A 27,449-nucleotide genomic window follows, 5' to 3' on the forward strand; every position below is an offset into this window, starting at 1 on the left:
GGTGTCACAATGAATTTCTCTTCCAACCTGTGAACGGGGCCAATTGGATCTATACTTACAGACGGGGAGGGTAGGGGCTAATCTAAATTCCAACTATAATTCCTTTATACATTTTGACAGGAGTGGAATCCTTAGGTAGGAAAACTTAAAGGATGGACAGGAAAGACAAGAGAACCTAAAATGCGAGAAACTGCAAGGAAACCTCTCTTGCATCCTAATCATGACAAATACGAAATTAGAAAAGAACACATTCTACAAAATGATCCCTCTCTCACAGCCAAAGGCTAGAGCCTTCAGAGACTAACTGCCTTTGAATGTGCATTATGTCAGGCGGGCTTAAGTTTGCACCCTAGTTCTGGGCCAAGAGAAGTGAAGCGCACAATCTTGTACAATTTTTAAAAATGCCACTCAGGTAATAATATTGCAAGGGTGAAATATATTTCAATTTGCACTTAAAAACAACAACAAAACCATTCATCTCCCCTCCCTTGCACACAATGGGACAAATGGATTTTGCCCTCCCTGTGCTTTCAAATTCTCCAGAAATTGTAACTCTGCACAGAGAAGCATCAAACCAGTTCTCAAATAAGTCTTTGGTCTCATCATGCATTTAAAGCATGTTGCTTCCCCCCAGAAAATCCTGGGAACTGCTGTTTGCTAAGGGTACTGGGGACTGTCATGTGCTTTAAATGCATGCTGTGGCTGTCAACAACTCTGATCTCCTCTATCATCTACTGCAGCAGAGATAGAGAGCCTGTGAAAGCCCTCGATAAGTTGCTGACCTCACATCTTCCTTGGCCCCATGGGGACTGATGGGAGTTGGAGTCCAACAACACCTGGAAGGCCACTACAGGCTCCCCACCCCAGCTCAAGACTATCAATGGTTACACGTAGGCCGGCCGATACACCTCATTCACCACCCACTTTGGATCCCTCCATTTGGCATAGCCTCCCTGCACCGCCCATCTCCTCCTGTCTCTCACCTACAAGAAGCCGCTCCGTTTCAGGCAGTCCCTTGAAGATCCTGCGAAAATCCTCGTTGCGCTGCTTGTACGTGGGGCTCAGCATCTGCCAAAGACAGCCAGGCCCTTCAGGATGGAAGCGTTCCCTTCCTGTCCCTCCCACGGGACCCTCGCCCCAAGAGGCACCCAGCTCAGAAGAATACTATCTATGCCCACTTCCAGCACCGTGCAGGGAGCTGGAGGCAGGAGCCTTTGGTTTAGCAGGGCCATCCTATGGCATGGGAGAAGAGAGCAGCTGGGGTGACATTTATTTTCCCATCAACAGCCTTGGCCCAGTATACACAAAGGAGCATCTCCACCCTCATCATTCAGCCCGGACACTGAGGTCCAGCTCCGAGGACCTTCTGGCGGTTCCCTCACTGTGAGAAGTGAGGTTACAGGGAACCAGGCAGAGGGCCTTCTCGGTGGTGGCGCCCGCCCTGTGGAACACCCTCCCATCAGATGTCAAGGAGATAAAGAACTACATAACTTTTAGAAGACATCTGGATGCAGCCCTGTATGATGAAGTTTTTAATATTTGACATTTTACTGTTTTTAAATATGTGCTGTAAGCTGCCCAGAGTGGCTGGGGAAACCCAGCCAGATGGGCAGAGTATTATAACCACCACCACCACCTTAGAAAAAGAATGCCACTCTTCCTACAAGGAGCTACGAACAGTATACACAGGCCTCCCTATTTTATTCTAACAACCCTGTGAGGAAGGTTAGGTTGTGAGATTGGATGGCTCAAGCCCACCCGCCTGTGGCTCACAGCTGAGTGAGGATTTCAACCTGGCTCTTTCCTCTATTTTAAGTCCAGCACTCTAACTACTAAACCACACTGGGGCTGTGCAATTAGCGGCATAAAACACAGCAGAGGTCCTTATTTTCCTCAGTTTGGATCAAAGCTGGTTTGGGGGAGGGGGTGAACGGATCAAAAATGCAGTATTTCGTAAGAAACAAGGGGGGTGGATAGATAAGGCTTGTGGCTAACCTCATGCACACACCACTTCCCAAACCTGGGGTGGGAGTACACTAGATGCAGAGTAAACAGGAGTGTGTACACAGCCTTGCTATCTGAGGCTGCAGAGACCTGCTGGTTGGAGTGGCGGGTCTGGGTGGGGGTGGCAACTGATAACCTCAGGGGATGGGAGGTGGACAAAGGGCCCCAGAGCTTACAGAAGAGCTTCAGGAAGGAAATGCAATGCACTGCAGCCAAGCCAAGCTGTTTAGGGCTTGATGTAGTAGAAGGAAGAGAGAGGAGCAAGGCAAGACCAGACTGCGGTTTAAGCTGGACATGTGTACACAGACCCAGTGTGGTGTAGTAGTTCGACTACACGCACCCTGGAGTTAAAGAAGCAGAACCGAGGAAGGAGGGAGGTGGTGGGGTGCTAAGCAAAAGTCAAGAGAAGCAGGAAGAGCGAGGCATCTCACTTACTCTGTCCAGAGGGAGCGTCTTAACCCAGGGAGCAAGGGCAGCAGGCGAAGGAGGTTTCCAAGCAGCATCAGCGTGGGTTGCAGGGTGTGTGTGTGTGTGTGCGCGCGCACGCAAAGGAAGACAGCAGCAGCGCTAGATTCAGAAAATTCAGAAAACGCACTGGCACAAGAATGGACAGGTTGCAGCGCGGGGTGGAGAAAGGGCAGCGCGCCAGCACAGCGAAGAAGGCAAGGTGCAGGATTGGTGCGATACCATCAGCCCAGAAAGCGGGGGTGGGTGGGTCAAGAACGGGGCTGACAGTGGAAAGGGGGGGCGGTCGGGGAGCGTGGCTGGCAAAGTGTCAGCGGAAGGATGGGGTTAAAACAGCAGAAGCACAAAAGAGGAAGATCGGAGAGGAGAGGGAGGGAGCAGGCTGGGACAAGGGGGGTGGGGTTCTCGCAGGCGCCCCGAGGGTCATGGAAAGTGCTCGGGAGGAGGTCGGGGCGTGCTTCCTTTTTCGCAGGGGTCGGATCCCGAAGGCAGAAGGGCCAGGGAGGAAGTAAAAGTGGGGGCGCAGAGGAGCTGGGGAGAGTGAAAGGAGGGCGGCGGAGGAAAGTTTCTGGAGCCCATCGAAGACGCGGAGAGGCCTCCCCCAGGGACAGCTCCGCAGCTCCTGTTACACCGCCCAGCCATTGGCTGCGGGTGCCTGGGTGTCACTTACAGGAAACAAAAGGGGGCTGGGTGTCAGGCTGCAGTTAACCATCTCCTGCCCACGTGGGGGACTCTGCCCCCGGCGAAGGGGAGGCGACCTCCGCCGGCCCGCCTCAACCCCGGCGCACCGCTTCACTTCTGAAGAATTCCTCTTCCGGAAGCCGTTGCAAAACACACCGAGAGATAAAACTCAGCGGCGAGGGATTCACGCTCTGCACGTGCGCAGAGACACCGTCTTGGTCTTTCCCTGTGTATTACTAGATTCCCGTCGGCTTGGTACTGAAAACAAGATTCCGAGGCTGAGCTTTCCTTCTTCGCTCGAAGGATTTTTTAATCTTGCCCCCTAGAAAGGTTCCCAGGGCAGCTTACCCAAAGAAGTAGGAAGAGTGATAAGAAAAAGATAAGACGCCGATTAAAAGATTAGGTACGAAACTCCGCAGCGGCAATGGCAAAACGGGTTCGATCCGCGTATGGGGCAGCGGCATATTCCTGCATTGCAGGGGGTTAGACTAGATGACCCGCAGGATCCCTTCCAACTCTAGGATCCTGTGATTCCCTGCCATGCCCTCCACATCCGCTGCTCTTTATTCTACGCTTGCTGCCAAAGCAGAAAGGGATATATATATATTCCTCCCTCCCCCAATCTTATAGGTAAGTTACTTTTGCCCTTTAATATTAAAGGGCAAAAGTAACTTACCTATAAGATTGGGGGAGAGAGGAATAAGAGATAATATTGCCCCATCCCACAGTCTTGTCTAGCTAACCCTTGTTCCCCACCACCAGCCATGCCCCTCCCCAGTGCTTTTTTTCTTAAAATAAAATGTTTAGGGGTACTCTCATTTTCCTATTTATTGCAATAATGCCCCTCAGTGAGGCCAAACTTAGATTCACAAAATGTTTAGGGGTATGCGTCCCCCCAGAAAAAAAGCACTGCCCCTCCCCTTTGCCACCCCTCAAATGCTTGTGCATTTCATTCAATGAGACTAGCCAGATCTGCTCATGGAGCAGAATGGGGAGTGGGCTGTACCACTGCAGGCAGGGGTACATTTGCACACCTCACATTTTAATGTCCCTACATTTCAGTGGGGGAGGAATATGCCACAGCTAGAAATCTACCATATCAATGGTACAGAAAGGTTCTAAGCCAGTCCTCTTCCCTGCTGTGCTAGGTTTCCAACTGCAAGGAGCATTTGTTTGTTTACATACTCAGATTATTCCCATGCCTGCGGTCTATGAAAAAGTGCTCATCGTGATTAAAACATGGCTTGGGAATATAAATAGACTCCCAGTTTAAAGCACTGATTTATTTCCTACACTGCCTTTTAGGTTCCAGGATATCCTCTCCCTCCCTCGGGTTCGAATCCCCACTCAGCCATGAAGGGTCACGGGGTGAATTTTGAGCCAGTCACAGCAACCTCTCTGCCTACCAACCTCACAGGGTTGTTGACAGGATACAAATGGAAGGGGGAGGAAAGACTGCAGGCACTGCCTTGAGCTACAAGGATGAAGGGATGCAAGATGCTGATTCAGATAGGAACCACAACAGGACACAAAGGACAGGGCTTTAGGGCAGACATCCAACAGGGATGAATTATGATGTGGGGCAGCTAGGACCTAATTTAATAGCAACACTGCCCACTGGGGTCCCAAATCTAGATTCCTCTCCCCACCACCACCAATGCAATGCTTGTTAAAGGTAAATGGACCCCTGACCATTGGGGTCCAGTCATGACAGACTCTGGGGTTGCGGCGCTCATCTCGCTTTACTGGTCAAGGGAGCCGGCATACAGCTTCCGGGTCATGTAGCCAGCATGACTAAGCCGCTTCTGGTGAACCAGAGCAACACACAGAAACGCCGTTTACCTTCCCACCGGAGTGGTACCTATTTATCTACTTGCACTTTGACGTGCTTTCGAACTGCTAGGTTTGCAGGAGCAGGGACCGAGGAACAGGAGCTCACCCCGTCGCGGGGATTCGAACCGCCAACCTTCTGATCGGCAAGTCCTAGGCTCTGTGGTTTAACCCACAGTGCCACCTGCATCCGCAATGCTTGTTATTTACACTTTTAAAAAAGAATAATCTTTCGATTGCTATTTGTGTGAACGGTGTCACATTTAGAGTGGCCGTAAAACTTTCATAAGACAAGGAACTACAATCGTCGTTAAGTAAATATTACTTAACGGTAATATTTACTTAATATGACTTAGTATTCGTAGAGTTTCTTTGTGAACCAAGGTTTTTGGCGCAGTGACACCAAGGATCGAGAACACTGTTCCTATTGAAACCAAGCACTTGCCATCCGGATATTTCATCACCAACTGGAAATGTATTTGTATCGCCAAGGACTTTTCATAGGATTAATGTAACTCAGTACTGATCTATGTGTACAGTGTTCTATGATTTTGTAATTGCAGTTTTACGACATTTCAATTATCTTATTGTTCAGTGCTTTGATTCTGATTTTTTTAAAATGAGCTGGTGGTTTTTAAATATACTTTAAAAATAATAATGGGGGGGTGGAGGAAGTAAAACCATGAAAGCAAACCCATGAAATGCTGACCACACTACTCCAAAGGCTTTGGGCTGAAATCCTAATCACACATATTCGGGAACAAGTTCCATTGAACTTAATAGGGCAAACCTCTCAGTAAACAAGCACAAGGGAGAAAGTTCATTAGGGTTGCCATACGGACGGATTTCCCAATGTCAGAATTAGCATCTGGGGGGATTTTTGGAAAATCAGCAAAAAAAAGTTCAACAACTTTTTGTGTTGATATTCACTTCTGGAATTATGGCTCTAATCCTGAGGCACATACACTCAGAAGCTGGTCCGCTATGGGGCTTACTTCTTAATAAATGCCATGTTTAGGGCTGCAGTCTTACAAACGTATACACCAGGCATAGGCAACCTCGGCCCTCCAGATGTTTTGGGACTACACTTCCCATCATCCCTGACCACTGGTCCTGTTAGCTAGGGATCATGGGAGTTGTAGTCCCAAAACACCTGGAGGGCCAAGGTTGCCTATGCCTGGTATATACTGGTATACACACAATTTCCCTCAAAGGACCCTGGGAACTGCTGCTGAGTTAAGGGTGCTGGGAATTGCAGCTCTCTGAGGGGTAAACTCCCATTTCCAGGATTCTTAGGAGGAAGTCATGTGTCTTAAAATTACAGTGTGAGCGCAGCTTTAGTCACAAATAACTTTAAGTGGCATGAAGGCCGTGAACTGAGATGCATGCCCTTTCCAGCTCTCTCTTTTTGGATGGATACCAGAAGGGCCTGCCTTTTCATACATTGGCAATATTGCTGTGCACTTTTAATAGCTTCTTAACGGCCCAAAGCTGGAGGCGTTCTATTCTTGTGTACACCCCAATGGAAGAACAAAAATAACAACTTACACTGTACCAGCTCTGCATTTTCTGAAAGAGAGAGAGAGAGAGAGTGTGTAAGCCACATGTTAACCTGGGGTGATGAACTTTTTTTCAGCCCAAGCATTACACTCCCTTCTATGCAACATTTCAAGGGCCACATACCAGTGGTGGGTGGGGACACAGGCAAAAGTGGGCAGATTAACTAATGTAAAGTTTGCCTTTATGCAGTAAGGCAATTCCTGCACACAGTTGCCCACCCCTCTCTATCCTCCATCCAAGCATGTTCAAGGACACATCCGGGACAAACAAAAACACAAAGTGGGAGGACAAAACAGGGCCAATGAGGGGTGGGCTTCAATCAGGAAAGGGCCAATGTTCAATTTTATGCATGCCCATTAATTTTAATTATGAAAGTATTCATTACACAGGTATAAGATGTAATTAACTTTAGTGTTTTAATTTCTGGTGTATGAAGAGGAGCAGGGGGAAGCCACCTTGTGCTAACAGAAGTCCTTGCACTGGTTTATGCTAGTTGAATACAGCCTAATAATTTTAAAAGAAAACCAAACGGGGGCCAACTAAACAATGCCAGCGGAAAAAGAAAACCTTAAGTGCATGAAAGGGGGCACCTCCCATGGGTGGTCGTTCCATAATCTGGGTGCCCAAGTTGAAAAGGCCTTCTCCCTTGTTCCACCAACCAAACCTCCTTCAGTGCTGGCACCCTAAGAAGAGCCTCAGAAGCTGAGCAGAGTTCCCCAAACAGGTTCACCTTCTCTCATCTCCCGCCACACATGCCCCCACCCATTCTACCTTGTTATTACGGATGAAGCTGCGCCCACTGAGGGGGTAGTTCAGTGGGGTGCTGGGCGGGTGCACTGGTTGAGGGGTCCGCTCTGCTGCATTCTCTGAGCCTTTCTCCACCATGGCTTCCGGGGTCAACTCTGGAGGAGGTCGTGGCGGCAACTGCAACAAGCGCTTCCTCAGGGAAGGGGAGCTGCTTGGGGTCGTACGTGGGGATGTGGTGCCTGTGCTGGAAGGAAGCAGGGAGGCAATTATGAGCCGAGGCCCCGATTTAAACACTACCGTTCCCAAGTTGCCCAGGAACAAAACTCAAGATGATTTCTATGCCGTGTTTGCCTTAATCCACAGCATTCCCCACCTTGGTCCTTCTAACCCTCTATCTTGCTTTCACCCTCCAAACAACATCCAGCTCACATGTAACCCTTAAGAGGACCTGTGTCTTTAAGAGTTGTGGAGAACTGAATGTATTTATCAGGAAGGACAGATCCTGAAGCTGAGGCTCCAATACTTTGGCCACCTCATGAGAAGAGAAGACTCCCTGGAAAAGACCCTGATGTTGGAAAAGATGGAGGGCACAAGGAGAAGGGGACGACGGAGGACGAGATGGTTGGACAGTGTTCTTGAAGCTATGAACATGAGTTTGACCAAACTGTGGGAGGCAGTGGAAGACAGGAGTGCCTGGCGTGCTCTGGTCCATGGGGTCACGATGTGTCAAACACGACTAAACGACTAAATAACAACAATCACTGAGTGCATTTATTTCCCACCTGTCCTGCATGGACCTCAAGATGGCATACAGAGGAGTTCTAAGCAGAGCCAGGCCTGCCTAGCATCATCATCAAGGTGGCTGCAGCCACTGCCATATCTTGCTGGGATACAAAAAAACCAACAACCTGCCGCCGTTCAGTTTCTCCCATCACTGCAGGACTATGGATGCTTCCAGACTGGGGAGATGGGGCCTTCATTTGCAAACAGGTCACTGAGAAATATCTCAATGGTTGCTGGCAACGCATTGTGGTGGTGGTTACTCAGCGCTTTTTTTCCTAAGAAAAATGTTTAGGGGTACTTTCATTTTGACTCAAAATCATCATTTTATAGTTCATATCAGGAAAAATAAATATAGTAAATGGACAAAAGTACAAAGATTCACAAAATGTTTAGGGGTATGCGTATCCCTGCGTACCCCCAGAAAAAAGCACTGTGGTTACTCATCAGAAAGGATATAAAAAGGTAAAGGTAAAGGTACCCCTGCCCGTACGGGCCAGTCTTGACAGACTCTAGGGTTGTGCGCCTATCTCACTTAAGAGGCCGGGGGCCAGCGCTGTCCGGAGACACTTCCGGGTTACGTGGCCAGCGTGACAAAGCTGCATCTGGCGAGTCAGCGCAGCACACGGAACGCCGTTTACCTTCCCGCCAGTAAGCGGTCCCTATTTATCTACTTGCACCCGGGGGTGCTTTCGAACTGCTAGGTTGGCAGGCGCTGGGACCGAGCAACAGGAGCACACCCCGCCGCGGGGACCTTTCAATCGGCAAGCCCTAGGCGCTGAGGTTTTACCCACAGCGCCACCCGTGTCCCAGAAAGGATATAACCCAGATTAAATGAGAAAAAAAAATACAGGCTGGTGTTTTGATGCCAAAGACATCTGGTGAATATTACAAAAAAAGGGGGGGGAGCTTTCCATGCATGAAGAGTACCCATCTCACAATGAACACCCGTCTTGGAGCACCCTATAACAGGAAAATCCATATTCTCTGTACTATTGAACTTTTAAAGACACAGAAATCGCCTCTGCAGCTTAACAAGTTTCAAAGTTGGGTTTCTTGGTTTTGTTTTTTCATTTCCTGTCGGGCAGAAGCTATTACTAGAGCAGAGGAAATGTAAACAGGAAAGCTCCCAGCTCATGAGAAGAAACAGGATCCTAATCCCAGAGTCAGGTCACCTGAGGAAACGCCAGAGATTCTAAGAGACACTCAGAAGGGGAGTGAAGAGCAAACTGGAGTCAGATTTGTGGGCAAACCACCCTCAGCTAAGGACCCAGTTTGTATAGCAGACCAGATACTCTCCTTTCCAAATCCACGCTGTACGAAATAATACGAGGCCACACCCAATTTGTACAGGTCTTCTCCTCCAAAAAAGAAAGAGTGAAAGGAAGTTGTGTAAATGACTATCCATGCTTATTACCACAGTGATTTCCCACACGGCGTGCGTAGTTATCCCCCCTCCAGTTTATCTTCGCAACAACCCTGTGAGGTAGGTTAGGCTGAGAGACTTGACTGGCCCAAGGTTGCCCAGTGAGCTTCGTGGCTGAGTGGGAACCAGAACCCAGGTCTTAATCCGACACTCCAGCCACTACACCACATTGGCTCCCCATCCATACTGCCCACAAGCCATGAGGAAAGGGATAACCCCACCCCCCACCCCCGTTACTGTTCCTACTGGGCTCCCATCTATGTCCGTGTGTCAGCAGGTCCTGTGAAAAGCCTTTGAAATGTAGGATGGGAACACGAATATTTGCCAATGGCCTCCAGAACACGCCAAGAGAATTATTTTATAAAGAATCAAAAAGTGAGGCCTGTAGTGTGGATTACTCCTGTTCCACCCTATTACTCCTTCCATTCGGTCATCCTGGTTATGCCCCCAATAATCTGCCTTGCCACATGTTCTATAACCATGATTAGCAATTATGGCATGCACTTAAAAAACAAAAACTAGGCATGTACAGGGATGCATAGGCATCAACACCACAGCGCACAAGGCACATTTTAAGCCTTCTCAGTTGCAGTCTTGCTTAAAAAAATAAAATTGCCCTCCTCAAATTACCAAGTAGCCTTATGGGAAAATGTCTTTTCTCATGCACAGAGGCAAGCAGTGATTTTTCAAAATCAAGACTGCATCTAGGAGAGAAGGCTTAAACCTCTCCTCCCCATGAGCTGTGCAACCCCCTACAGTTGGCATTTTGTTTTTTAAAAAAACCCACAATATGACTGCTAATCAGGTCATTAATGTACCGTGTATCCTTGGAGCATGCTCAGTTCCCCTTGGGAAGTTTTTGAAAACCCCACCAGCAGCATTTAGGTGTTCTCCCCGCTTGAAGATTGCTTTACATTTCTACAAGCCGTGGGGTTCCCCCAAACCTGATACCTTCATCTTGTGAATGGGCCGTGCTGTTTTAGCGACATAAGCAACAGCACTCACCTAGGAGCCCCGGAACCAGTGAAGCTATGGAACATCCAAGCCATGCATTTAAAGCATCCTGGGAACCACAGTTCACCCCCCACAGAGCTACCATCCCAGCGCCATTTACAAACTATAGCTCCCAGGATTCTTTGGGGGAAGTCATGTGCTTTTAAGTGTTTGGCATAGAGTGCCTTACGACAATTGTCCTATTTACTCCCATGACACCCTTGTGAGCAAAGGCATAAGGAACCGAGGCTGAAATAATACAACTTGCCAAAGGCCGCTCTGACAGCTCATGACTTAAGCAAGGATTTGAAACCAGGACACCCTGATCACAGGAAAACATGCATCACATCAAGGAATATTCCCATGCACTTAAATTTTCTTATGTTTTAATTAGGGCCGTCACTTCATTGGAAGAATAGTAACTAAACAATTATAAAAGCGTTAACTGATAAATACCAGTACGGTAGTTAAATCTGCAAAATTTGCTCATGAATAAAACAGTGGGGGGGTTTAGGGGGGAACATTTGTTTTTCAGTGGCGCATGACTATATCAAAGCATCATCATAGAAGAAGCATTTTCTCTTGAGTGAAAGAATTCTTCTAAAAGAGAGCTGATAGTTAAAAGGAGCTGCATTAAAATCACCTGCATTTTAAATAAAGATGAATTATGATTAAATAACAATGAAGCCTCATTGATCAGGAGGCTGTTTTAAGTTGCCCAACATGTTTTTACAAAATTATTTCTTTCACTGACAGCCCTAGCTTTAATAATTATGAACATGTGAATAAAAGGAAGGGGTACATCACCATCTCATTTAGGGATGGAATCCAGTAACAAGGGCAGACTTTGCCAACCTGATGTGCTGGCTGGGGCTGATGGGAGTTGTAGTCCAAAACATTGGGAAGGCATTCAAGGTTGGCAAAGGCTGAACTAGGGGTAACATTTCATTAGGCACAATGGGAATTGCTTCCAAGCAAATGCACATATAGGCTTGTGCTGGACTCCATTTCCCCCCCACCATCCTTGAAATCACAGTAGTCAGAATAGTCATTTATTATGTGCCGAGTGGCAAACGCAACCTATGTTTAAAAAGTTAATTTTTAAAAGAGTTTAATCCGTGCTAGGGCTATAGTAAGGAGTAGTAGAGAGCTGAAACTGGTCAAGACAAAACCAAACAGAATAAGAGACTGACCCATGTGGATGCCCCATAAGCTGTACCAAAGGAATGGGGAACCTCCAGGGGCTGTTGGACTCCAACTCCCATCAGCCATGGCCAGCATAGCCAATTGCTAAGGAAGATGAGAGCTGTAGTCCAACAACACCACATGCAGGGCTACAGGTTCGCCCCCTGGTACCTCTTCAGTCATTGATCTAGCAAGCAACAAGAATAAAACAAGGATAAAGGAAAGAGAAACCAAAACTCCACCTCCTAAATGGGGAATAATTGGGAAATCTGAAGTTTTTTAGTTTGGGGCAGGCTGGCAAATACAGTGGTACCTCGGGTTAAGAACTTAATTCGTTCTGGAGGTCCGTTCTTAACCTGAAACTGTTCTTAAGCTGAGGTACCACTTTAGCTGACGCTGCATGATTTCTATTCTCACCCTGAAGCAAAGTTCTTAACCCACGGTACTACTTCTGGGTTAGCGGAGTCTGTAACCTGAAGCGTCTGTAACCTGAAGTGTCTGTAACCTGAAGCATCTGTAACCCAAGGTACCACTGTAGTGGTTTGTTTGTTTGACTGCCTATAAGGCTTGTCTACATGTAGCAAAGAAGCTGTGGCAAACTGGGAAAGAGCTGGTTCCTTTCCTTTCCAAGCCATCGGAAAGTCACAAATGGCTAAGACTACCTTCCTTTTGCAGACGGGGTAGTTGTGGTTCACTGTCTACAGGGCCAGAGTAAGGGATCCAAGGTATGGAGCTTGTATCCCACACCAATGGGAACATTCCCATTTCAGGCTCTCCAAAAACCCTGTTGAGGTGGATGAGGCCAACAGAGAAGCAGCCAGATCCAAGATCACTCTCTGTGCTTCAAGGCCGAGTGGGGATTTGAATCTGTTCCTGACCAGACAAAGCCTCAGACTCTGTCCGCTGGGCAGCATGGACTGCTAGGCACCAGTATCATGCGATTGGAGGCGATGTCAGGTTCTGCGACAATCTGCAAACAGCAAGGGCTGGGAATCTGGGAATAAGGCAGCGCCAGGCTCCTACAGACCGGGATACTGGGTGTGGTGGTTTCAGGAGACATGTTTCCTCACACTTCCACGCTTATCATCATGCACACACACACAGAGAGAGAGAGAGACCTGCCCCAATCCAGCAAGGAACTTACCGGCCACCCAAGGATCTGCCCTGTGTCCTGGTGCAAACGAGAGCAAGAAAGAAAGAGAGCGGAGGGAAATTCATGAGAACAAGAAATTGGGAGGGGGGAGAGAGAAAGGCAGAAAGAGAAGGGCACCCAAAGAAGATGAGAGCAAGATAAAAAGATCTGCAGAGCAGTTTGGGCTACGCAGCTCCTCACACCGTTATTTTGGCCCTCACTCACCCGCATGCACACAAACCCCGCCTCTGTCTGCCCTTCCCGGACAGCCCCTTGCAGCAGGTGGCTGCTTTACACTGAACAGCTGCAGGGGGAAGCATACACACAGGCCAGTGTTTTGGAGGATGGCTGTCCCAAACGCTTTCTCTATCCTCTTCCTGCGGCACCCAAGCCTCTTCAGAGAGTGTAGTTCTGTCTGGCCAGCCTGTAGTCCCCCCAACCTCCGAAATCAGTATTTGTTTCTATGCCTACTGTGGATTCCTAGAAAAGAGCACGACTTTTTTAATAACAAGACAAGAGGCAAAAGCCAAGGCAAAGCTGAGCCCCCTGGCTCTCTGCCCAAAGAGGTGAGGTGTAAACTCTGGTCTCCTTCCCCCGACATGTGCATATCCTGCCAAGTCCCTTCTCAAACGCCGCTTGGGTTCCGTGAACTGAGTTTCCATTCCTTTTACTGTTCTAAAATTGGGCCTCACCATCACTGTGTCCGATGCCACGTGTCTGATTTTACAAGGGGCAACCCTGCTACCTGAAGGGCTCTTGGAGGGCACACTTCTATTTAAACAGAGTCTGGTTTAAACATAAAGAATCCTAAGACGGGAGAGCAGGACGGGGCTTGATGTCACCCATCAGCAGCAAGCACTTGTGCAAGATGTGGCAGACACATAGGTCGCCTGGTCACAGTCTTCCCCGCTATGGGGAGGTGCATTGTGTTTCTATTTAGATTGCAGCAAGTCATCCTAAATTTGCATTTACGCACGTCAACTTGCATGTGCAAATTTTGTGCAAATCACTAAACCTCTTTCATGCTCATTTTGTTTATTAAATTTATATACCACCCTTTATCATAAGATATAAGATAAAATCACGACATAAAGGCACAAATAAATAAGTTTTAAACATTTCTGATGAGGCCTTTCTTTTTTTTCCTTTTTGCAATGCGCAATTGCCCATCCTATGCCCCCCATCAGCATCAAGCTTTATTGAATTAGGCTGGCCTGGCATTTGGGATTTAGTGAAACTTTTTAATCGCTGCTACCACATGAGTGACCCTGGAGTTACTGGGACCAGCCTAAAAGCCGTTCCAGGTATGGGCAAGTCTCTGGCAACCCACCCACACTCCCAAATACCCATTACACCCCCTTCCTGTTTGTATGCTCCCCCTACAACCTTCAAATCTGATATTCTATCTAATTCCACACAGTGTGGGTGTTTAAAACATCAAGGGTTCCTTGAAAGTATGACTGGTATAAATAATATGGCATCGTTGCATTTGCCTTGTTTTGTTTTAAGTCAAGTCAGTCACACCTAATTGTCCAAGCTAACACCTAAGTGTTCCACCCATGACAACAGGATCAGGTCCAGAATGGTCCTGGGTGCCCTGCCCAAAGCAGCCTTGTGTGAAATATATAATAACATAAGAACCCTGCTGTTATCAGATCAAAGGTCTATCCAGCAACCTGTTTTCCACAGTAGCCAGCCAGATGCTAAGCATCTGTACTGGGACCAATGTTTTTTAACTTGTTCCTCAATGCTCTAGTGCCAAGCTTTCGGGCCTTTGGGCAGATTTGGGGTTTTGAGCAAGTTTTCATCACTTCCTTCCCCTCAACCTCAGATGAAACCCCAGAGAAAGCAAAAGAGAAAGAAAGAATACACTAACACATTTCACTCATCCAAGGGATCGTCTGGGTAAAAATTATATCTGTTAGAATCAATCTGAGCCTTGAAAGGCACATACAAGTTGAACAAGGAGATGGGAAAGAGTATCACTTTTCCAACTTCCTTCGTCAGCTGTGTTTACTTTTCAAGGGAGAAAAAATGGTACCCACCCTCATCAACTCATGACCAACATGGTGAGGGCTTAAAGACTTTGTGGCAACAGGGAAAATCCCCATGGGTGTCACTGTGCCCATGGGTGCCCTGTCAATAATTAGGGGGTTACCATACAAAAAATGGCATCCCCCACCAAAAGTGAGAAGTGGCACATTCCACCCTGCCATCTCAGGATCTTACTATCTCATTCTGTGGCACAAATAGACTAGGGCTGAAGGCTCAGCACCAGAGAGATTATCACCAATTAACAACTGGAGAAGAAGGGATGAACCCAGCCCTTAAACTCAGGGTGATGTCAGGGAGGAAAAGCCCACCTCTCTTTCAGGGGTGAGAGCAGAATCTTAGTGAGGACAAATTTTGCCAAGCCACCAAGGACTGCCAGAAGTTTTGGATCGCTTTCTTCCAGTGAAGACTGTGAGGCCTCCATACAGGATTCGTGGTGGCCTCCCATCCAGGCAGGCACTCACCAGCCCCAGATCTGCTTAATTTCAGCCAAGGCTGCTGTGAGTGGCGGGTCTCTGGATCATGCCCCGGTACGACTCATAGGGTGTCAGATTCAGACACCAAGAAGCACACAGACTTGTGTGCTTCCTTAAGTGCTTCATTTTAAATTGAAGCGCTCTCAGCTTTGCAGGGGGGAACCCTGCGTAAATGCACATATTCCAAATCTGACCAGAATATAGAATCCCACCTTCAACAGCAAAGGAAATGGCTAGACAACTGAAATAGTTCATAAGCATCCCTAGGAAGTGCTCATTGCATTTCACATGCATTCTTAATAATAGTTGTTGCTATCAGTATTATTTATATAAAAAAAAACTTACCCACTTTTCATTACTGTATAAGATATTCCCAAATAAAATAACCGCATAAATTCAACCCGTCAAAATATGCACTGAAGAGTCAAGTCATTCTTCCTAATTCCTGTTTGTCCTTGAATTTCACTTCAGAACACCAAGTTCTGGGTAGCATGTGGGAGGGCTGTGGCTCTCAGCCAATCGTACCATTTGACCCTGTTTTCTTCTCTATGGACCATTGCTTGGCCTTATCTAGGACCCGCAGCTGCAGACTCCGGAGGGAAAGAATGCACCCACTTCCAGCTGAGGGCACATAAGTCCCAGTGAACATACACACCATATATCTGAAGCAGATTTAAAGCACATCGCTTCCCCCAAAGAATCTTTGGTCTGTTGTTTATCCCCCACAGAACTACAATTCCCAGCACCCTTAACAAACTGCAGATCCCAGGATTATTGGGGGGGGGGCACATGATTTCGGTGTCCTTTAAATTTATGGCGTGTATGCAACCCTAGTTGCATTTTGCAGAGCGAAATGGTGCACCAATCGGTCTATGGGACCAGGAGAGCAGAAGATACACAAACATGCCAGCCTGCCTCCTCATCTAACTACACATCATGTAAAGATGGCCGCCAATTTGGACATCTTTTTTTAAAAAGCAGTTAAGACAAATCTGTGGATTACAAGGCTACTAGTCACGATGGTTACACATCACCTCCAGCATTGGAAGCAGCATGGCTCAGAATATCAGTTGCTAGGGAACAACCGTGGGAGGCATGCAGCTCAGCAGGCAGAGCATCTGCTTTGCATTCATAATGTCCCCAGGTTCAATCCCATATATCTCCAGGTAGGGATGGAGAAGACCCCTGCCTGGAACCTGGAGAGCCACAGCCAATCAGCGTAGATGACACTGAGCTTGACAGGCCAATAAGGCAGCTTCCTGTGTCCCTATGTCCTGCTGGTGGACTACAAATAGGCATCTGGGTTGGTAACCATGGGAACAGAAGGACTGGGCTAGACAGGCCTTTCCTCTGATTCAGCAGGACTCTTTATGTTCTCTATGAACCTCACCCCTGCCCTGCAACTCTCTCCGGACAAAGAAAAAGCTGCCTGTGTTGATTCTGAGGCATCCCTAGGGGAAGATTCATTGGTGGCCTCACTGGTTATAAGAGGAAGGGGGACAAAAACCCAAGGTGCAGCCACTGGAGCAAGCCTTCCAGAATAGTACAGTACCAGCAAACTAGCAACCTACAAGTGCTATTTCCACAATATTCCCAAGGGCTCTTAGCCAGCTGCCTCCTGGGATTAAATGGCGGCGTGGCTCCTCTTTGTTTTGCCCCTGGGTGATGAGAATAAATAGCTGCCTCATCGATATTCACTTACGCTTTATGGGAGCGGACAGAAGACACTGCCTTTGGACAGGGATACCTCGCCTAACAGTTTTCACCCAGGAGAAAAGGAAAGAAAGCTTGTGTTACGTTGCCCCTCGTGGCTGTGAAGCTCAGGGGGAAGAGACCAAAACAGAGGAGAGCTCTTATGGAGAGGGAAAGAGGGGGCTGGGGTGAGATCTGGAGTTCTTATGAGGCTGAGGATTAAGAGGAGCATTCAAGATTAGGGCTGTGCAGGAGAGGAAGACAAGCAACAAGAGGCAGCTTTGAAGGAGGATGCCCTCTCTCGATTGGCTGCTTCAGGTGAAGGATGTTGTTGGTGTTTATCAGCCGCAACCTTGTTTAGAGACAAAGGACGGGGCCACAGCTCATTGCTAGGGCATCCATACAGCATTCAGAAGGTCCCCGGTCCGATCCTCAGCATCTCTAGGGAGGTTTGGGAATCACCTGTCGGAAACCCTGCGTAAGGCAGTTTCTCCTACGTTTCTACAACTAGAGCGTGCTCCTACTTCTTCAGACAGCACACAGATATAATAATGATGATGATGATGATGATGATGGTGATGATGATGATGGTGATAATAATAATTATTTATTTATACCCCACCCAGTTGGCTGGGTTTCCCCATACACTCTGGGCGGCTTCCAACAAAATATTAAAATACAATAGTCTATTAAACATTAAAAGCTTCCCTAAACAGGGCTGCCTTCAGATGCCTTCTAAAAGTCTGGTAGTTGTTTTTCTCTTTGAAATCTGGTGGGAGGGTGTTCCACAAGGCGGGTGCCACTACCGAGAAGGCCCTCTGCCTGGTTCCCTGTAACTTGGCTTCTCACAGCGAGGGAACCACCAGAAGGCCCTCGGCACTGGACATCAGTGTCCGGGCTGAACTATGGAGGTGGAGACTCTCCTTCAGGTATACTGGACCGAGGCCGTTTAGGGCTTTAAAGGTCAGCACCAACATTTTGAATTGTGCTCGGAAATGTACTGGGAGCCAATGTAGGTCTTTCAAGACCGGTGTTATGTGGTCTCGGCAGCCGCTCCCAGTCACCAGTCTAGCTACCACATTCTGGATTAGTTGTAGTTTCCGGGTCACCTTCAAAGAAAAAACTACGGGATTTGCTACTGCAAGATGTGGTGGCCGCTGCCAACTCAGGTAGCTTTATGTACACAAGTGCAATTCCCAAGATACCCTGGGAGACGAGACAGACTGTTGTGACTGCAGCACAGATATGCCTTGACAGGCCAATTGCAACATCTGGCAACCTTAGCCCAGAGCCCCAGAGGGCCTACCAATGTTGACACTAAAAATAGGGTGGACAGCTCACAGCCACCCACTGATTGTGGCACTGCAGCTGCTGCGTACTGATGCATATATACTTGCAGCCAAACACCTTCATCTGCCCCCGCTGCAACAAAACATGTCTCTTCCGTATCGGTCTCTATAGCCACAGCAGGTGCTGTAACTCTCCGATGGTTTGACTTCACCTCCAAAGGCACACCCTTCCATTGTCTCCCGAGATAGACAGATGCCATCCATACTTGCTAGGAAGGGCCCACCCAATTTAACTGCAACGTTTTTTAAATGGGATAGCTTGGTTGCATGTTTTAATTAGGAATGTTTAATCTTTCTGTCATGGGTTTTTTTACTCATAAATGCCTTAAATGCCTAGTTTGCCATTAAGCTGTATGTAAATTAAATAACATCCACAACAACAATAACTGTAGCCGGCTTTGTGCCACGAGAAAGTGGGAAAGAAGAGAGAAACAGAGAAACATAAATGGATGAGAAATAATAACTGGGCCCTATGTTGCAAAATAGTTAAAGCGAGTGGATCCTAGGCCTGTAAAGAATTAACACTACAGATCTTTGAGGCTTACGGAAATAATTATTCCAGCTTCATACTTGACAAAGGTCACCCCAACCTGTCATTAACACCCTCCAAAATTAGTCAAGCCTCCAGATCAGCCCCTCTTAAAACCTCTCATGGCTGGCCCCAGATTTTGCATGCACTGTTTCCCTATTCATAAAGCACAAGAGCCAACTATGGTATACCCCATGTGGATTAAAAAAAAATCATTAAAATATGAAAAGGGCTGCATACATGCCATACATTTAAAGCACATTTCCCCTCCTAAAAAAGAACCCCGGGAACTGTAGTTATTGCTCACAGACATACAATACCTTTCAGCATGCTGCAGTTCCCAGGACTCGAGGGGGGGTGTCCTTTAAATGTATGGTGTGCACTAAGCCTAAAAAGAGGTTACAGAAGCACACCAAACGGCAGCAGAAAGGAGCAGGGTTATTGTCAGAAGAAGAGCAAGGGTGTGGGCTGGGGCTGAGAAAGAAAGGGCATAGGGGACTGTGCATGTCATGCTCCTTGCTCTCCCATGCTCTGTGTGGCCACAGCATCCGCTCTAATGAAATGCTAATGCTCTCTCTGGGGCCGACCTTGGCATGGCATTGAGCAACCTAGTTCCCGTGCCTTGCCTCCCATCCACGTGCCACGCGGACCCCGGTGTCCAGGGGGAGGAAGAGGTCAGGCCTTCAGCAGATGGGGGCGGCTGTCACAGGAACCGGAGGGCTGACAGGGAAAGGGTCGACAGACAGAGAGCGACAGTTCATCCCCGCAGGTGGTGGGAGGCTGAGGATTCAGATCAGAGAGCCCTGTGCCAAGGCAGGAACCACATTTGCAGCCAGAATTGTGCCAGATTGGCAGGATGCTGCCCCAGATGTCAGGCATTGTGGGGTGGGGGGGAAGAGACAAGGGTTTCCTGTGAGCCACTTCTATTGCCTGGGGTCCTCACCTCCAGAATAGGAAGGCACAGGGGCGGCTGTGCCCCCCCCCCAAAGGGCTCAAGCTTTTGTCACAGGGATTCTCCACACTTCAGGGTGTTTTCGAAACACCCTCAGTGTAGACTGCGGCTGATCCAAATCGCACAAGCCACTCAAGCAGCTGATTAGGGTAACAAGGTTTTCGGAGGTGCTGGCTGCACGTGATCCAAAAGACACACCCGAAGGTCACTTGCGAAAGGATGGTGGAGCCACACACATACAAGGAAGGCATCCTGAGGCCCACTTTCCCCAAGTTGCTGTGGAGTTGCTTGGGTAGCCAAACTTCCTGGGGGAGGTGGGTTGGGGTCAGCCTTGCCCTGACATGCCTTTTTATGTTTTCCTGGCCTCCTGAAAGCGTTGTAACCGCCAGCAGCTCCCATGCACTGAGAATGCATAAATAACCCAGTGGCGTGGCTGAGAGGCCTGATTGCAGAGGTCAGGGAGGGGGGGAACTGTGTGGCCCTCCTTCTGTTGTTGGACTCAAATTCTCATCAGCCCTGGCCAGAGAGACCATTTGTCAAGGGTGATGGGACTTGGAGTCCAGCAACATGTCTAGGGCCACAACTTCTCCATCCCTGATATTAAGTCTTTTCTATGGAATTAGAACTGCACCAGGAAGGGAGCACTTCTGATTCTGTGCGAAAGATCTGCGTGATTAGCCTATTGCCCGAGTGGCTGCACAGGAGCTGCTCATAAATACCATATTTTTTGCTCTATAACACGCACCCGACCATAACATAGTTTTTAGAGGAGGAAAACAAGAAAAAAAATATTCTAAACAAAACAGTGGATGTATGATTTTTGTGGTTCATGCTGTGGCCACAGACATGCGATCTCACGGTGAGTTTGGGGTAGCCCAATGCAAAAATCCTGAGGATCCATGTGGATCCATGCTTTGTAACCACGTTTTTGCACCACTGCGGCCCCAAGCAACAGTGGGTGCGTGATTTTTTTGGTGCAAGCTGTAGCCATGGACATGCTATGTGATCTGATGGTGAATTTGGGGTGACCCAGTGCAAAAATCCTGAGGATCCATGTGGATCCGTGCTTTGTAACCAGGCTCTCTCTCCTCCCCACTCAGTGGCTCTTCTCCCGCTTTGCTGTTTCAAAGCGAGCAAAGCAAGCCACGGAGGAGGGAAGGAAGGGGAACCATGGATCCTCTGCTCACGACTGCAGCAGATTCCCCCGCCATCCGTAGGCATTCGCTCCATAACACGCACAGACATTTCCCCTTACTTTCTAGGAGGAAAAAAAGTGAGTGTTATGGAGCAAAAAATACGGTAGTTTTCATGGGGCTGTGAGAATGTGTAAAAGACACCTAATTGTACAGCTGCGGAGGAATTCAGGGCTAAACCCTGTGGTTTTAACCCATGGTTCGTGTAAGGAAAGATACTTCAGAAGTTTTCATCTGGAGCCTCCCTGATAACTCGCTAATGTCAATGAGATCCATGGGGCAACTGTGACCTTCTTGTAATGTGAATGTCTTTTGACTACCAGGAGTTCATGTTCTGTGTGTTTTCAGGCATCCAAATGACCTTCAGATGGTACAGAAAGTATATTATTTATCCACACTAGAAATGAAGAGACTTGTTTTTTCTTGTGATGGGTGAAATGAACCTCAATCGATAGGTTTGCCTTTATGTTCAGGATCTAATCTATTTAGATCCAGATCCATTTGGCTATATACCACATTTGTTTATTGGTCTGACGTACGAAACTTGGCTCACTTACTTAAGTAACCTGTTACTACCTGGTCATCAGGAATCCTATTTTCTGCTTGTGACACTCAGTGGTCTGGATCATCAGAAGACTCTAACCTAAAACCACCATGGTGGTCTCCATATGCCAATGGGCAGAGCTGGTGGGAGTTGCAATCCAGAAATATCTGGATAGCACCAGATACTCCAGCATGAGTTGGAAAACTTGTATTGGGGCCAAATGTAATATTTTATTACTTTCTTACCCCCTAGTCCTATAATCTCCATATTCTCAATATCGTAAGACTGGCCTTTAAAATATTGAAGTAATAAAATCAGAACTTTGTAAAACCAATTTGTAAAACCGCTTTAACCACAAGCACTTAAATTAGAAGCTTGAAGAAAACACACACACACACACACACACAACTCAAGGGATTCCCTTTACTTTCCTGTACTCCAAAAAAAGTATATTGAAATTAAAAGCTCCTTAGCTTAAAAGCCCAATCATGAAGAACCTCACACAAGCCTGTTCCTTTTACTAAAAAGCCACTGACAAATACCTCCCCAGAGTAAAGAAGGAATCTCAGGAGATCCTGGTTCCAACTTTCCCCCATTTAATCACAAGGCACATGCGTGCGTGTGTGTCTGCTAGCACAGGCATTATTATTATTCTTTTATACACAAACACACAAGCCCAAGAAGTCAGCAGAGGCCAGAGAATTATGTTCTAACTCCCAGATGGGCCAAGAGCTACTGCTGCCCATCACCCTTCCGCACAGCTGTCAATCCAAGTCTCACCTTCATCGACCCCTTCCCCAAGGAGATGAAGGGGAGAACAACGGGCGACACTCTCCCTGTACCCTAACACTTTCCAGTATTGCGATGGAGAATATCAGTTTATGCAGTGGGGGATGGGATCTCAAGCCCCCTCCTCGTTGCATCCATATGAACACACAAGAACACGTAAATGCGTGGAGGGACACGCGGAACAAAGGCTTCCCCGACGATGGCGCTACAAAGACCACGCTGCTACCACTGCTGAACACAGACTGATGTCACACCGTGAGAGAACTAGACGCTGATAAACACGCACCTGTAGCAAAGGGAGTGGGTGGGAGAAATCGGAGTGCAGCGGGGGGGAGGGGGGCTGACCGATCTGAAACCTCCCCCCGCCTCCCCCCCCCCCCAATCCTACAAGACTTTCCAAAAAGAGCTTGCAAACGCGCGCGCGTGCGCTGCCCTTTCCCCCAGCGCCTTCCGGAGATTAAGGCAGAGGAGCCGAGGGTTTTGCTCCTCCGCCCCGCCGGGTGTTTTGGAAGATCTGCACCTCCGCGAAGAGAGAGACAGAGCGAGAAAGAGAGAGAAAGAAACCCGTTTCCCGGGTCCCACGCAAACACAACCCTCCATTGCCACCCGCCCTCTCCCTCCTTCCCGGCAGCTCCTTTGTGTCCATCCCTCTGCCTCCATCCATCCTTCTCCGCCTCTCAGCTGACAAGTGGCCAGTCCGGCTTCCGAAGCGCTGGGAGAGCGGGCACAAGCCCGGAGGAGGAGGAGGAGGAGACGGTCGCCTGCTTTCCCAGCCCGGCTTGAGAGATCCCCGCAGCCCCGATCCCCCCACCTCCCCGCCCCCTGCTTGCAGCCAAGAGCCGTCCTCCCTCGGCGCGATCCTGGCTCTTCTTCCCGCTCCCGACGCGGCCGGCATCGCTCGCCGCCGATCCCTCCCGCCCGCCGGCCACGCACCCCGGTCCCCCCGCGCCGCGCTTTCCTTACTCGAACATAGCCCAAGGCGGCCAGCGGGGCGGGCGGCTCCCCCCTCCCCGCCCGGCCGGGATGGAGAGGCGAGCGCTGGTCCCGGCCGGCGGCCCTGGTGCCGCGCAGAGGAAGAGGAAGGAGAGGCAGGCCCCGCGCTCCCTCCGTCCCTCCCCGCCCTCCTCCTTCCTCGGCGGCGGCGGCCGCCCCTTTCGTTGCGCGCACCCCCGGCGGCTCCAGCACCGCGCAGCGCGGCAGCGAAGGCAAGCCGGAGGGGGAGGGGCCAGAGGCGGGGGGTGCGGGGAGCCGAGCCGGGACTCCTGGGTCCGCTCTATTCCGCGCACGCACGCACCCCAATAAAGAGGGGGGAGCGGCCTAGTTAGGCTGGCAAAGCAGGCTGGGTTCTCGTGGGGTTCGTTTCTGGATCTGGAAGTGGATCTGGGAAGCTGGGTTCCTGGCCAGGGCCAGAGAAAGTTAGGGGTCTAGCGGACCGGGGCTGGCAGCCCGGACTCCTGGGTTCTTCCGCTCCCAAAACGTTGCGGGCGGGGAAAATGATCAGGCAGGCCTGGGGAGTCGCGTTGACCTTGAGCGAATCACTGGGACGGCAGCGCATGTCTTCCTTCGGTGGAATCAGAATTCCAGGCTGCCTTTGCTGCGCAGCTCGGGAAAAGAATCCATTTTTAAAAAATAAATAAATCTTACGCTTTGGATAGTTGCCCAATTATGGAGTCTGCTGCAATACTGGGAGGAAGACAGAGAGTATGTGCCTGCGCAAGGTGTAAAACTATTGTTTCTGGATAGTTAATGCTTAACATTAAAAATGCATCAACAAGATCTCAGATTTAGTTATACGGTAGTTAGAAAACCAGGTTTCAAAAGCAGAAGCAACTGCTTGCCCTTTATTCCACAGAAACAGTCTTCAGGAATGGTTTGACACCAGCAATTAGCCAACCTCCACTGCTGGGAATGAGGTGGGTGTGGGTGACACATTAATTCCTTAGTCTCCATAACCCACTGTAACTAAGTGAAATAAATGCCTCTTTTAGGAGGCTGCCTTACACAGTGAAACCACTGCCCTTCATAGAATCACAGAAACGTAGAACTGGAAAGGACCACCAAGGTCATCTTGCCCAACCCCCTGCAATCCAGGAATCTTTTGCCCAACGTTGGGCTTGAACCCACAACCCTGCGATTAAGAGACTTATGCTCTACCAACTGTGCCCTCCAACATGGTGCCCTCCAGATGTTGTAAATGAAAAACTCATTAGGCTACGCCAGCATGATTAATGATCAAGGATGATGGAAGCTATAGTCCCAGCATCTGGAGGGCACCACATTGACTACCCCTGACTACTACTGACTGGTAGAGGCTTTGCAGAACATCAGGCAAGGGTCTCTCCCTGCCTTGGTACCTGGAGATGCCAGGGACTGATCACTGATGCTCTTCCGCTGAGCGTTGCCCGTTCCCCATTTCCCTCTTCCTCAGTTGTGAACTTTAATTGTAGGCTCCTAGAAGCAGAGGCCTGTAATATAGTGCCATGAATTCGCAAATTCATGGCACTATATAAATAAGTCCACAAATACAACATTTTCAGCATTAAGGGTCAGCCATTCCAAATCAAACTTATGATGCTACATTTTCCTTTTTTTTTATTCTCAAAAGGAATGTAAACATTATTTGCTAGACAATTGTATTGCTTCTTTAAGCTGTCATTATCCGACAACTGCCTCTCCCTATGTGCAGATGATGTCTTAAATGGAACCAGAACCCACATCCAAACCTACTTCCTCTAGCCATTGTTTATATGACATCACTGCACTTCCAGCATGCAGCCATGCACTTTGCGGTATGCACTGGATCAGCTACTGGTGTCCTTCCCTTGCCAAGCAGTTATGTACTCCTAGGAATAGTTAAACAATTTTGGTGCGCTTTTCAAAACAAGCACCCTTTCCAAGACACACACAAGCCTCCTGACTCATTTCACGGTGGTAGACAAACGCAGGGCCTTTCCAAATGATGGAATTTTAAAATGTGCAATAAATGTACAGTACTCATTCGTGGGAGAGCTGCCCAGACATTGTCTTTGAGGTCATTGTAGGGGAAGTGAATTTCCCAGCATTCAAATGGCACAATTTTGTTTCGGAACAAATAGAATTCCTCTGCTACATACACAGGCACACACATATACAGACTGGCACCTGCCTTCCTTGGGTTGCTGATATGTGCTCTGGACTCCCCCCTTAAAATAATTTTCTGGCCTAGTAACTCCAAGCAGGCCAAGGCAACTAGGCCTATTTAAATTTCCTACAATGCCCCTAGACTTGCAACATGGTGCTATCAGCTAAGCCTGCCAGAGCCCATTAATAGAAGAGGGGGGTCCACCAGAGCATTTGCCCAGAGGGTCTCCTCAAACATGGAGCCAGTACGTCATACACACACAGAAACAGCTTGTGCAGCCATTGTACTTTTTGAATGTGACTGCCTAAGATGGGCCCAGAGGAAAGACACAAAGAGCATCTCTCTGAGTCAGGGCCCTTGCAGGTAATACGCCCCCCCCCCCCCCGCGCATTTATGCAGGGGCATGCTGACACCATTTTGCGCTAGTGCCTCTTTTCATGCCCTTTCAGATGTGGCAGCCATTTCGCACTTGTGCCCCCACGCCCGCAGCAGCCATTTTGTGCTTCGTCACCCCCCCATGGCAGCCATTTTGTAACGCACCTATAGCACTTTCTCGGAATTACTGATGTGCCTCCTGGTTGAAAAAGGTTAGCAGGCCCTGAAAGGCAACTCTGCCAACCAGGTACATTCGGCATTAGAGGCCTTGCTCCGTGCCTCCTTACCTTTGGAGGTTGGGTTGGCTCAAAGCTTGCTACAAGGGCACAGAGTGGAGCCTATTGAGTATCAGCACCAGTGACACTTCCAGGCTACCTGCTTATTGAGCAGTCATGCTGATTTGTTTGCATGGAGATTAGGTGGTGTAGGTTTGGCGATGTTGCATCAGAGCAAGCTTTATCCCATACAGTTCCCACACTTTGACTTTTGGGGATGAGGGTTTGTTGCACAAGACCTTCCAAGCAACTATAATTACACAATCTGAATTTGACATCAGACAAACACTCAGCTTCCCAAGGAGAAAAATAATATGCATGGAAAGAACAACTACAGTACTGTACATGGTTTTGCTCCATCTGCTCTATTTATTTGGCTTCCACTGGCAGTGAGAACGGGATGCTGGACTAGATGGGCCTTCTTAGGTTCTTGAATGGTATTTTAGTTTGGGTTCCAGAATTAGCATTCTGATATTGACTATGTTTTATGCTTGTTTGTTTATCTTACCATCCTTTTTTTTTTTAATGTATTGCAAGCTGTTGTTGGGAGGGGAGCTTTGCAGTCAAAAAGTGCGGGTAGACATTTTAAAAATTAGATCATAAGAAAAGACCCTCCGTGTCAAGCCACAGGTCCATCTCACCCCAGCACCTCACATTCTCAAAGTGACTAACCTGATGCCCAGGGGAAGCCCCAATAAATAGATAGATAAACAAATGAACAAATATAGGAGGCGAACAAACCACTGAAGTAGTTGGGTTTTTTTATAGCATATTTTTACACTTTGAGGGCTGAGCATCCACATTTTTAACATTTGCAAACACCAGATCCTGTTTTCTTAAACCGTTTTTTCCAGGATCTTGTGAGAGGAGGGACTTTTTTGAAGTGTGTTTCTTTTTATTGCTCACAACAGTAATTACTGATATTGGCAAGGGAGGAGAGTATCTCCATCAAGCACCCTTCCTCTGAGGATTATCGCTGCTTTCAAGCCAGTTATTCAAGGGAAGAGCTGCGTGGCAGGAGATGCTGTATCCTTCTGACCTAGACATTGTCACCAGCTTTGCTCTGGGATCTGATCTGGCAGGGGCAGAACAGTGTTTCAAGGGAGGGGCTGCCCTTTATCAAAACTGCCCAAACTGCCACAGCCATTGGCCACAACTTCCAAAAAACTTGCACTAGAACTTGCTTTCCCCTCCTCCCTCCCATTGCCTTTTCCTCATGTGCCATATCCTTTTAAATTGTCTGAAAGCAGGACCTGTCTTAGGACTGATTTTTGTAAACTGCTCCAAAAATCTTTTCTG

At 48.3% G+C, this 27,449-nt stretch overlaps 1 protein-coding gene across 7 annotated transcripts in view; it reads right to left on the reverse strand.

Moving 5' to 3' along the window:
* The window catches only part of GRAMD1A (GRAM domain containing 1A), a 55,121-nt gene that overhangs the window by 27,021 nt on the left and 651 nt on the right, over positions 1-27,449 (reverse strand). The window contains exons 1-4 of one of the 7 annotated variants that reach the window (XM_077932116.1): positions 23,343-23,519; positions 7,312-7,531; positions 6,529-6,549; positions 984-1,068 (exon numbers count right to left, since the gene is read on the reverse strand). In XM_077932116.1, the coding sequence (XP_077788242.1) occupies positions 984-1,068; positions 6,529-6,549; positions 7,312-7,531; positions 23,343-23,350 (334 nt within the window). In that variant the 5' untranslated portion in view covers positions 23,351-23,519. Of the gene's footprint in view, positions 1-983; positions 1,069-2,439; positions 3,115-3,139; positions 3,702-6,528; positions 6,550-7,311; positions 7,532-12,815; positions 12,967-15,676; positions 15,703-23,342; positions 23,520-27,449 lie in introns of those variants that run through there. The other 6 variants (XM_077932115.1, XM_077932118.1, XM_028742613.2 and 3 more) reach the window with 6 other exon arrangements.

The sequence above is a fragment of the Podarcis muralis genome, chromosome 7, assembly GCF_964188315.1.
Source record: "Podarcis muralis chromosome 7, rPodMur119.hap1.1, whole genome shotgun sequence".
Lineage (NCBI taxonomy): Eukaryota > Metazoa > Chordata > Lepidosauria > Squamata > Lacertidae > Podarcis > Podarcis muralis.